General features: G+C 42.3%; 1 protein-coding gene across 22 annotated transcripts in view; it reads left to right on the top strand.

Moving 5' to 3' along the window:
- Positions 1 to 12,115, top strand: part of DOCK9 (dedicator of cytokinesis 9) — a 285,572-nt gene that overhangs the window by 163,972 nt on the left and 109,485 nt on the right. For 17 of the 22 annotated variants that reach the window (XM_055542924.1, XM_055542919.1, XM_055542920.1 and 14 more), the window contains exons 6-9: positions 708 to 803; positions 1,767 to 1,901; positions 7,440 to 7,614; positions 8,541 to 8,608. In XM_055542924.1, coding sequence (XP_055398899.1) covers positions 708 to 803; positions 1,767 to 1,901; positions 7,440 to 7,614; positions 8,541 to 8,608 — 474 coding nt within the window. Of the gene's footprint in view, positions 1 to 707; positions 804 to 1,766; positions 1,902 to 6,056; positions 6,311 to 6,337; positions 6,748 to 6,835; positions 6,891 to 7,439; positions 7,615 to 8,540; positions 8,609 to 12,115 lie in introns of those variants that run through there. The other 5 variants (XM_055542928.1, XM_055542926.1, XM_055542927.1 and 2 more) reach the window with 5 other exon arrangements.

Below are 12,115 nucleotides of genomic sequence, written 5' to 3'. Positions count from 1 at the left end.
GATCTTAGAGAATGAGGAAGGGGCCCTGGTCAGAGTGTCATGGAAAGTTTGTGTGTTTGTGTGTGTGTATTTCATGTCTGCTTATTGTATGTAGAAATATATACCTGACCTATTTTTTGCAGCATCTGGCTGCCCCATGCCCTTAAACCCAGATCTCAGAGGTGGGGTCAGAGCTTGAAGAAACAAGTTTTATTAACTTTTCTAGCTGTTGCTCTTCCCTTCTCTCTCTCCCTGCTGTGTTCTCGCCTCTCTTTCCCTCTTTTCTATTGCCCCAGCATTTTATCTCTCCTTTCTCTATTGCCTCATATTTCCTTCCTTTCTTATTCACCTTTCCCTGAACTAAGCCTCTGGGAAGTTTTCCAGGAATTTGCTTTTGTCTTCCAACTATAGGGGAGTGTAATGTGAAAACATTTTTCATGAAACCGGGCGAGACCTTACAACTTGAGTGGTCGAGTATGGTATGTACTTTCTGTGGCTCATTAAACACTTAAAAATGAAACAACTTGGACTGGAACAAGCTTTGCTTTTTAATGGACTGGAGTTTGCAGAAATTTAGGCTTGTCCCCCTTATATACTGGTAAGTGAACTTAGTAGGTATAAGTGCCAGGCGGATTCCAGTAAAGGAGTGAGGGGCCACCTGGCATGAATTGAACGGATCTACCATCTGTGATAATGGGAGATTGACTGGTGGTGTCCTTCTCTCCTAGGATGCCGCCTCCCTCGGCTCTCAGAAGGGTGGGATCACCAAGCATGGCTGGCTGTACAAAGGCAACATGAACAGTGCAATCAGCGTGACCATGAGGGTAAGGAGGCCCACCACCCTGCTCTCCCCTGATTAAGCCCTTTCTGCTGTAGGTCTTGGAATGATGCTCAAGATGAATGGGGATGCTGTTCTTCCCAACAAAAGTGACATTGTCTGGTTAATTAGATGCTTCCCTGGTGATCGGTGATCAACCCTCACTGGTACAGTTTCTACCCCCTCCACTTGTCACCCTCCGACCACCAGTGTGACAAGATTATTGGGAGGCTGGTGTGAAGGAGCAGTCACCATATAGCCTTTCTTTCTCTGTGTTGATTACAAAAGGGGTACTCAGTACCTCGCAGAGCATCACCAAGGGGCTACACCTAAGCAATTTTGCTTTCCTGCAACAAAATCAAGAAAAGTGGAAATCAGTGACTAAAGGGAATATGGTTAAGTTGGAAAGGAGGCTGCCAAGAGAAAAGTAAAACTAGTGTAAAAACTATCCAGGAGAGAAGTAGGAGCAGAGAAAGACCAGAATTAATAGTAAAGAGAAGCAATGGAAGGGAGGTGGGATGGGCAGGAGAGAAAATTAAATCAGGGGAAATGCTGACTGTCGTAACCCTGAGGCTGAAAAGTCGTCCAGTATCGTGAGGCCGAGAACACTTTCTACTCTGGGCAAGAAACCCTGGGGATTTGAGAAAGTTTCCATCCTTTCCAGCTGCATCCCAAATCAGAACGCACTGCCCCGATTCTGGGTGGTTATGTAAAAATCTCTGATTCTCTGGGTGAGAAAAATGACCCAGGAATGTTAAGTGAACCAGCCCCTCAGAATTTAAATGCAGGGAAATTATTAGATGCGATGGAGAGTCTTAACTCACCCAGCTACCTGGGCGCTGGCCAGAATGAGATTTGTTTTGGAGAGAACTGAAATGGTTTTTACATCAGGGCATCATTGTGAGTTATTGAGAGAGATTGTGGCTTCTTTCGTTTTGAAACAATCACTGTGTGTATATTTTTCTCTCAGTCATTTAAAAGACGATTTTTCCACCTGATTCAACTTGGTGATGGGTCCTACAATTTGAATTTTTATAAAGATGAAAAGATCTCCAAGGAACCAAAAGGATCAATATTTCTCGATTCCTGTATGGGTGTGGTTCAGGTAAATATGAAACAAGTTTTATCATTGAGTTTTCTCATTTGTAAAAATACTATTTATGAATTAGCAGATTTAAGCAAACACTTCCAAAAATGGCTATATTTGTGGTAGAAATATAATGGCAGATGTAAAAATTGAGTAAGGGTTTGTTTTTCATCAGTTTAGAAGACAGTGGATGCGCGACAGGTGGAATTATGTTGTAGGAGGCCCGAGTGCTCTGGCAAATGTTTTTCTTCTTAAAACCTGGCTCATCCACTTTTTAACTGTGTGACCTTGGACCAGCTATTGACTGAAGTTTGTTTATATGCAAAATTCAGATAATGATAATATTTCCTTAATAGGGTAAATAAGTTAAAGGATTAGATGAATTAACTTGGAAATATTCGGGACAGTTCTTACCATCTCAGTGATGACTTTTATCATCATAATATCCATGGCAGAGTAGTATATATGGATCAAGAGGTTGGGTTTCAGGTGCAGACTGAGTTCATATCCCCATTCTACCACTGACCAGCTCTGTAACCTTGGAGATATGATTTAACTTCTCTGTACCTCAGTTTCCTTGTTTGTTAAATGGGGATAGTGGTAGCACTGAATGTGGTTATGGAGAGGATTAATCAATACATGTAAAGAGCTCAGAACAGGGCTGGCACTTGGTAAGCATCAGCCAATATTAGGTATTTTTGCTGCCATAAGTGCTGTTATAGTTGTAGAGTGAATCTTAAACGTTATTTTAATTATACATAATAGATGGCACTAGTGGTAAAGAACCCGCCTGCCAGTGCAGGAGATGTAAGAGACATGGGTTCGATCCCTGGGTCAGGAAGGTGCCCTGGTGAAGGACATGGAAACCCACTCCAGTATATTTGCCTGGAGGATCCCATGGACAGAGGAGCCTGATGGGTTACAGTCCATAGGGTCACAGACTGGAGTGACTTAGCACTCACGCAGTACATGAGCATGTTAATATTATAGAAGATTAGACAGTACAGGTAATGCAGAAGTCCCCGTTGGCCCCCATCTTTCCCTTTCTCAAAGAGCTGCCGTTAACAGTTTGATGTGGTTCCTTCCATACCTGTGCGGAACTGCCTTTGAAAGCAGGTTGGCAGTTTCTCCATCTGCACGTTCATCCATCCATCCACTTATCCCCTCCCCTCCCATTTCCCAGGAGGATCTAAGGTAGCAATTTACAAGGGAAACCAAAAATATAGGATATTATACATTTAAAGTGGGTGTGAAAGGTGAACCAGGAGTCAGAGTAGGGAAGAGATGAGGTAGGATTAATTTGAGGGAAAAGCATATATTTTAAAGAACTAACGCCTGCTATGGGTGGGTGACACACCAGCTCTGCGCTTTCTAGCTCAGAGACCCGTTTGGTGGCACAGTGTCTGTAGATACAAACAACCCAATTAGTCAGAAGCTGCCCGAGTAATCTCAGAATGAAGCCCATTCAGACATTTCTCTTGGGGGCCCTCATACAGAGGGCACTGTGTGATTAATGAACAATCTCCTTGACGATTCCTCACAATAGACGCAGTCACCGTGATCAGAGAGTGCTTCCTTAAAATGAGTCAGTATCTGCTGATGACATCGGCCCAAAGCTCGGTCCTTTAAGAAGGGTTGTTTTGTGGGGCCAGTGTGACTAAGGTTAGAGACACAGCTCTCTGGTTTGGCCCTTGCTTATGTATTCACATGTTTATTTAGAATTAAATTTTGTTCTCATCCAAAATAGTACGTTCATTTGGTTTAAATGTCAAAGAGCACAGAGAGGAAGCCCTAGAGGTGCATTCCTGCCAGCATCACCCTCACTTTGCCTACTCCCCACTCCCTGAAATGATCATTTTCAACTTTTCCCACTATTCTAAGATTTTTTCTGGGCTCTATGTCCATATTGCTAGATAAGGAGTGTTTGCTTCTCTTTGTTCATCAACTGTGGACGTTATGTAATGCTAGAGAGGATTTCAGCTCCTGCAGCCCTCCTAACTGCTCTAATCTGAACCAGTTCAAATTAGATGGTGACTCTCTACAGTCACCATTCTGGAAATTCCCTTTGCCTTCCTCCCTGTGTCGGAGTCCCTGTTTTCAGGATCCTGTGTCATCTTCTTTCACCCTTTGCTTTCTTACTTGAGAGGAACACATCCTCCAATTGCTTCCTGGGAAATTATTCATAGGATCTTAGTTTTTTGAGTTAGTCTGTCTACAGACACCTTTAGCTTTGCATTCATACTTGATTGACAGTTTGGCTGGGTATCAAAATCCAAGGTGAAATTTACCTTAGACATTGAAGATCTTCCATTGTCTTCTAGGTGCTAGTGTTATTTTTGGAGTCTGATGCCATTCTTACTCCCTATTGATCTTCTCTTTATCCCTTATGGATGGTAACCTGAAGTTTAGGTTATTGTGTCGACTTTTTTTTTTTTTGAGTAGCTTTTTTGGTGAAGCATAACATATAAATAGAAACCACACAATGAATGTGTTTACTAAGTTTGGGTCTCTGTTGTCTGTGTGTGATGAGAACTCTGTTCTTGTTCTGGAGACTCTGTCCTGCGTGTTCTGTCCACCTACATCTTGTGAACTCTGGGCAGTCTCTTCAGTCAGCAGAACTGTTGGACTCTGTTCAGGCTCACCTTCCCAGGGTCCAGGCAGAGAGCTAAGGTGCTGGTAGGGCTCACCTCATTCGTTTCCTTTCCATCAGGGATCGTAGGGCTGCACCGCTGGTTGCAAAATATCTGGAAACAGTTGTTGCATCTCTTTTGCCCAGTTTTTTAGTAGTTAATGATGGGAGAAGAAGTCCAGACTTTGTTGTTTCATCACAGTGAGCATGGAAGTTAGGGGTCCAGACGGGTCCAGACTCAGATGGCTGCAGGTGCCAAACCAATAAGTTAGGTGGAAGAAGAGGCGTGCTTGTAAAGCAATGGGGAATGCTGGGGACTCTGACGAACTGGAACACAAGGGCTCCCTTCAATGGGGAGCTGATGCTGCTGGTGGCACTGCCAGCTCAAGGCTGCTAGATCATCTGAGTTTTTTTTTCAGGAAAACCAGAAATACAAAATTTTAGTTAAATCCTGGTCTTTTAAATTACTGATGGTTACAACAACAGCAGAAACCCACAAACACTGTGCAGAACTGAAATTTTAAAAGGGGGTGGAATACAGGAAAGTGTACCTAGGCCCTAGGTCGAGATGACAGCACCACGTAATGTCCGCTGAAAATTAATTTTGCACCAACAGCTAATTGCGCCCACGGTGCTCTCAGCTTGTGACCCAGCCTCAGCTGAAAGCTGCCACTATGTAAACCAAATTATATCAAAGAATGTTTATTCAGCACGTAAAGGGAGCCATACCAGAGTGCATTATCAATGACAGTGAAGTAACTTCTTGTGTGGGATTCCCAAGTGGGAGTTTCATTTGTATTCTTAAGCTGAGAGACCTTTTCATTTATGTTTTAGTTGAATTTTCTATCACTGACTTTTTAAAAAAAAATGATTAAAGCAAAACTATATATAATTGGTAACATCATTTAGAAAGTAGAAATAATTACTTTTGTTTTATAAAATAGTTGTGATGCCTGTCTTCAGCAGAGTATATAGATGGTCTGCAATATGGAGTCAACACATAGGTGGTCTGCAATACAGAGTCAGTACATAGATGGTCTGCAGTACAGAGTCAATACATAGATGGTTTGCAGTAAAGAATTCCTGATCATTTTGTCTCTGGAGCATATTTCAGACTCTAAGGTTCTGAGCTCAGTGGCCATCACTTCCTTTATATTCCTTTTGCAGGTGTGGCGGATGGCATTTTGCATTTAATGAATTGTATCTAAGGCTTCAAAATTTTTAAATCATTTGTTTCTATCTCCATATCTGTTTGTAAGCTAATCACCAAAATTAATGGTTTAAGTGTTACAGGTTTGTTTTTTTCCCCTAATATTGCTTTTGGACATTGTAAAAAAATTAGTTGATCAATGCTGTGAGTTCAAAGAAATGCCTAAACTAAAATTTAAAAATAGACCCAAAATGAATCTTGAGCCCCTATTTTAGGACCTTGAAGTTGATTACACTTATTTTGTGGAGAATGAAACTGAGGCTGAGAGAGAGGAATAACTGGGAATCAAGACCTGCTGCTGGCCCTACTTTTACCATATTTTCCTAATAAGAAGTGCATGAGGAGTGCTGAGAACTTCTTTCACACCCGCCTTCAACCCCTCCTCTGACGCTTGCTGTGAAGTGCGCCCAGGGCGTGGTGGTCCACATGCTCCTCGGGAGCAGCTCTCTCCTGAGAACCATGCTGTAGAGGACTCAGAGCCACCTTTGGGAGGCCACCCTGTCTCTGAGACCTTCACTGAGGCCCCCCAGGGCCAGCGGCTAACCAGCCAGCATTTTAATGAGTGAGCTCTCTGCCTGGCCCCCGCATGTAGGTGGCAGTGTGTGATGTCACGTCCCTCACCCTGTCCTCGCCAGGAGTCTTGTGTCATACTCCTCGGAGCTGAACCTCTGTGTAGTGCAGGCCCCAGGGTGATTGTACCCCCGGGGTAAGATTGATATTATATGGAGGCAGGTTTGTATCGTCACAGCTGGGGGTTCTGCTACTGGCATCCGGGGGTAAGGCTAGGCTGCTTCCACACAGGCTGCAGGGCCCAGGACCATTCCCATAATAAAGGGCCCAGGAGTCAGCAGTGCCCAGATGCAGAAACCCTGGTCTCCCAGCACGTTCATCCTTTGAATACAGTGCACGTGGATTACGGTTTTTATACTTTGGGCAGAAAAGCTGGGGGCATGAGGGAAGCTGGGGGAAGGGAGACCTGGTGCCTAAATACCTTCTGAGACTCATAAGTGGTGAGAAAGTTCCAGGTAAGGGAGTCAAACCTAACTGGTAGATAATAGTAGTGTTTAGTAGTGTTTGTCGCTCAATCGTGTCCAACTCTTTGCAACCCCACAGACTGCAGCCCACCAGGCTCCTCTGTCCATTGGATTCTCCAGGCAAGAATACTGGGGTGGGTTGCCTTTCCCTTCTCCAGGGGGTCTTCCTGACCCAGGGATCGAACCTGGGTCTCCTGCATTGCAGGCAGATTCTTTACCATCTGAGCCACCAGGGAAGTCCACTGATAATGGTTTGCTTTAAAAATGTGATACCACATTTTACTTCATTTAAAAAAAAAATAGGAGCTAGAGAAATTGAAAATTTTCAGTGAACTTTCATTCATTCAGATATTTTTTAAGGGCCTATTACCTGCCAGGCAGTGTTCTAGAAACAGGGATGAAGGAGGGAAGAACAGAAATCTCTGCCCTGAGGAGCTCCCATTCCATTGGATGAGCCAGGCAGCAAATAAGATAAATATGTAAAACCTGTAATGTGTCAGATGGGAAAATAAAGCCACGAAGAAGATAAATCAGGGAAGGTGGAGAGTGATGAGGGCTTTTTTAAATGATTTGATCTGAAATGCCGGTGAGATAGTACTCACCAGCAGACAATAAAGAGAAGAATTTTCAAGGGTGTCCCAATTCTTCTAAAATATGTTTCTTTCCCTCCTTCCCCCTTTCAGAACAACAAAGTCAGGCGTTTTGCTTTTGAGCTCAAGATGCAGGACAAAAGTAGTTACCTGTTGGCAGCAGACAGTGAAGTGGAAATGGAAGAGTGGATCACAATTCTGAACAAGATTCTCCAGCTCAACTTTGAAGCTGCGATGCAGGAAAAGCGGAACGGAGACTCTCATGAAGGTAGGCAGGTGTGGCTCTCTCCAGGTGTGCGAACGCTCCACCGTGTCTTCCGTTTCCCCAGAGGATGCAGGAAGTAGATTACTGACAGGTACATGGAGGTGGGACACACGTGAGCTCCTTACAGATGGGCTGTCTGCATTACACTAGGATGTTCTACACTGGTATCATTTGTGTAAGGAAATCGTGTAATGGGAAGAACCACAGCTTTGGAGGCAGAAAGGAAGACCTGAGTTCAAGTCCCAGCAATACCCTTCGTCAGCTGTGAGACCTCAGGCGAGCTCCCTATGTTTTCAGAGCCGTGGTTTACTCACTTGTAAAGTAGGAATAAAAATGGAACTTGCTGGTTGGTGGGAAGGTTAAGCAAGATGGTGTATCTCAAGTGCCTGGCAGAGAGTAAGCACTTAAAATGCTAATTATGGTTTTTATTATTATCATTAATCATATCCTTTGGAATTTTCAAGTCAGAGTTAGGATGGGCAGAAGCCACGGATTAAATCAGTGGGTGGGGAAATCTGGCTACATTCTCGACAATTCACGTTTTATTTCAGGCCTTTGGACAGGTGATTCCCAACCCTGCTGGCTATGCCTTAGAAGTGCCTGGGAACCTTTAACAAATGCCCTTCCCTTTGTCCCACCAGAGATTCTGTTTTAGTTGGCCTGGTGGGTGTGGCCACATGGCCTGCTGTCCATAGCTAATGCCAGTTCTGCTTAAACACTGCCCAGGCTGTTCCACCATCAAATACTCCGCACTCACCCCTGGGCCTGGCATCAGCATTTTTTAAAAGCCCTGAGGTGTTTCTGTTGGGTATCCAGATTGAAAACCACGGTATTCCAGGCCACATAAGAGAAACAGCCTTCTTTCTCCTGTTTTAAATAAAATACACTCAACTACCAAGTGACTTGGGTGATCTCTTTTACTGTTTTAGATGATGAACAAAGCAAATTGGAAGGTTCTGGTTCCGGTTTAGACAGCTACCTGCCTGAACTTGCCAAGGTAACCCCATGTTAAATCTTCCACTCTTCATAGGATGGGGTTGAAATGCTTCAAAAATACGTGGTAGTGAACTGCTAAACTCATGGTGCTGCTGCTGCTGCTGCTAAGTCGCTTCAGTCGTGTCTGACTCTGTGTGACCCCATAGACGGCAGCCCACCAGGCTCCCCTGTCCCTGGGATTCTCCAGGCAAGAACACTGGAGCGGGTTGCCATTTCCTTCTCCAATGCATGAAAGTGAAAAGTGAAAGTGAAGTCGCTCAGTCATGTCCAACTCTTAGCGACCCCATGGACTGCAGCCTAGCAGGCTCCTCCGTCCATGGGATTTTCCAGGCAAGAGTACTGGAGTGGGTGCCATTGCCTTCTCCGAAACTCATGGTGCAGTTACTGCTGATCTTTGACCACAGTCTTTGGTGAGGTAGAATACCATTACTGACCTGAGTCGGGTTTCAGTTTGTTTTCCAGAAAGTGCCTTGTGACATATTCTCTTTTTGTTATTCTTTGTTTTTCCTCCATAATATTTCATGCCACATTACACATATTGAAGAAATAACCAAGATGCACAGGTAAATGTTTCCATGGTAACATGTTACTTACTGTGTTCACACATATGCTCCCTTATTTAAGTTAATAGAGACAATTCCAAAGAGGATGGATCTGTATTACTAGTAATCTTGTTACTGAACCAAAAAGGGTTGCCTGAGTTATATGAATTGTTCCTGGGTCACTCTGAATGGAAGAAAAAAATAGTTATACCTGTTTTTTTATATAATTTTGAGAAGCTCATAAATTACTGAAAAGCACAGAGAAGATCAAAACATCCACATTCCTACCACCCAGATTCCACACTTCTTACTGTATTGGTCTTTCAGTTTCAATATCTTTTAAAGAAATAAAATATCCTTTATAGTTGAAATCCTTTTTTAAGTATCATCCTTACTCCATTCCCTTCTTCCCTTACAGCCTCATCTAGAGACAACCACTATTATTGATCTTCTGGGGATACTTCCTTTTGTTTTCTTATCTTTACCAGTATATCTATCATAATAATATACAGCTGTGTTTTGCATGTTTAAAATGTTATTTAAATGATTACATAGTCTTCTGTACTTGCTTTTATTTTTAATTCAGCCTCATTTTTGAGATCCATCCAAGTTGGTGTGTAGATCGAATTCATACCCTTTATTGCATTGTGTAAGCATTTTATTTTAGCAGTTCTCTTATTTTCAATTTTTTTGTTACAAACAATGCTACAGTGAATATCCTTGTACTTGTCTCCTTGTGTGCATCTATGAATGATTCTTTTTAAATGAGAGAAATATCTTTGTCTTCCTTGGCCCTTTATATTCTTCCTCTGTTATTCCCTTTTTATTCTGTCTCTCTCTTTTTTTGTGTGTGAGAATACAGTGAAATAGAGACCCTACACACCCACATCTTAAACACTGTAATAGACAACATGGTTTATCTATATACCATTATAAACAGACTGGCATTCAACATTGACCTTCACTTTAAGACAACATAGCTGTTCTAAAATATAAAACTTACCTCCCTGGCTGGGACTTGAGAATATTGTTTTTCTTTGGACCCTGACTGTTACCGCGGTGTCTTTAGCACCTGCCTATTACGGCTAATTTTAGTACCGCCCCTGTAACCTTCTAGGCTGGAAGAGTTTTGGCTCATGTGTTTGTTTTGTGTTATGAACTTCTGTGTACCGTATTTACATTGAGATTTGCTTTTTTGTTTCTGGATATTTTGGGGTTTGTGATTTCTCAAAGCAAAATGTTTGTTGAAACAGATAATATATGCAGTTCAGTCTATAATTCAAAAACATAACTTTGTCCATTTACTGGGTGAACACAGTGGATACCTAAGAGAAGACTCATATTATTTGAGCTTTGTTTTTGTTGTTCAGTCACTCAGTTGTGTCCAACTCTTTGCCACCCCATGGACTGCAGCATGCCATGCTTCCCTGTCCTTCACTATCTCCCAGAGCTTGCTCAAACTCTTGTCCATTGAGTCAGTGATGCCATCCAACCATCTCATCTTCTGTCGCCCCCTTCTCCTCTTGCCCTCAATCTTTCCCAGCATCAAGGTCTTTTCTAATGACTCAGCTCTTCACATCACGGGGCTAAAGTATTGGAGCTCCAGCTTCTGCATCAGTCCTTCCAGTGAATACTCAGAACTGATTTCCTTTAGGATGAACTGGTTTGATCTCCTTGCAGTCCAAAGGACTGTCAAGAGTCTTCTCCAACACCACAGTTCAAAAGCATCAATTCTTTGGTGCTTATCTTTCTTTATGGTACAACTCTGACATCCATCCATGACGACTGGAAAAACCATAGCTTTGACTTTATGGACCTCTGTTGGTAAAATAATGTCTCTGCTTTTTAATATGCTGACTAGGTTTGTCATAGCTTTTCTTTGAGCTTAATATTAAGTAGAAGTCTGTATTTTTCCTGTGAAGACATGTAAGAGCTGTGCCTTCCTTTCTTCTCATATTGACTACTGCTGCCTGGACAGCATGATTTAGAATTCCTTGGTTGTCAGACTTAAAGGAGACATAGATCACATACATTTATTCTTTAAAGAGTATATTTATAAGATATATTTGAAGCTGTTTTCAAACAGTGGGTAACGAGCAAGTTAGCTGAAGCTGTTTTAATTGGTAAAAGGTAATTAAATTGGTTTTAACCTCCATTTCTCATTTATTTTTTGTTTTAATGTTTTATTCTTTTTTTTTCTTTTAACTGAAGTAGGACTTACATAGAATGACGTGCCCGGGCACTAATTGTATAGCTTGCTGGATTTCACATTGGCACACACACAGAACCCCCACCCATGTCAACATATAGAACATTTCCAGCACCTCAGCAGACTGTCTTGTATCCTCCATCTCAGCTGATACCCTTACCGTTTTGACCTCTATCACCATAGTTCTAACTCTTCTAGAACTTCCTAAAAATGGAAGCATACATACGTACTCTTTGTGGCAGGCTAAAGCTCAACAGTATGTGACCCAGGATAAAAAAGTGGATAGAATTGCATAGAGAATACTAAAGTTCCCTGCCCTTAATAATGATAGATATTATTTAAGATACTATATATTATGCATATAAACACTTATATATGGAGGGAGAGAGAGAATATGTGTGTGTGTGGTTGTGATGTAAATGTATTTCTTACTTCGAGTCATGGTTGAAATATAAAAAGTACAGCATTATAAGGGGCTTTAGCCAGACATCCTGCAATGTGAAGTCAAGTGGGCCTTAGAAAGCATCACTACAAACAAAGCTAGTGGAGGTGATGGAATTCCAGTTGAGCTATTTCAAATCCTGAAAGATGATGCTGTGAAAGTACTGCACTCAATTTGCCAGCAAATTTGGAAAACTCAGCAGTGGCCACAGGACTGGAAAAGGTCAGTTTTCATTCCAATCCCAAAGAAAGGCACTGCCAAAGAATGCTCAAACTACCGCACAATTGCACTCATCTCACACACCAATAAAGTAAT

Source organism: Bubalus kerabau, chromosome 12 (genome assembly GCF_029407905.1).
Source record: "Bubalus kerabau isolate K-KA32 ecotype Philippines breed swamp buffalo chromosome 12, PCC_UOA_SB_1v2, whole genome shotgun sequence".
NCBI classification, from domain to species: Eukaryota; Metazoa; Chordata; class Mammalia; order Artiodactyla; family Bovidae; genus Bubalus; species Bubalus kerabau.
Note: the sequence above shows the minus strand (reverse complement) of the source record. Positions and strands in the feature narration are given on the sequence as shown.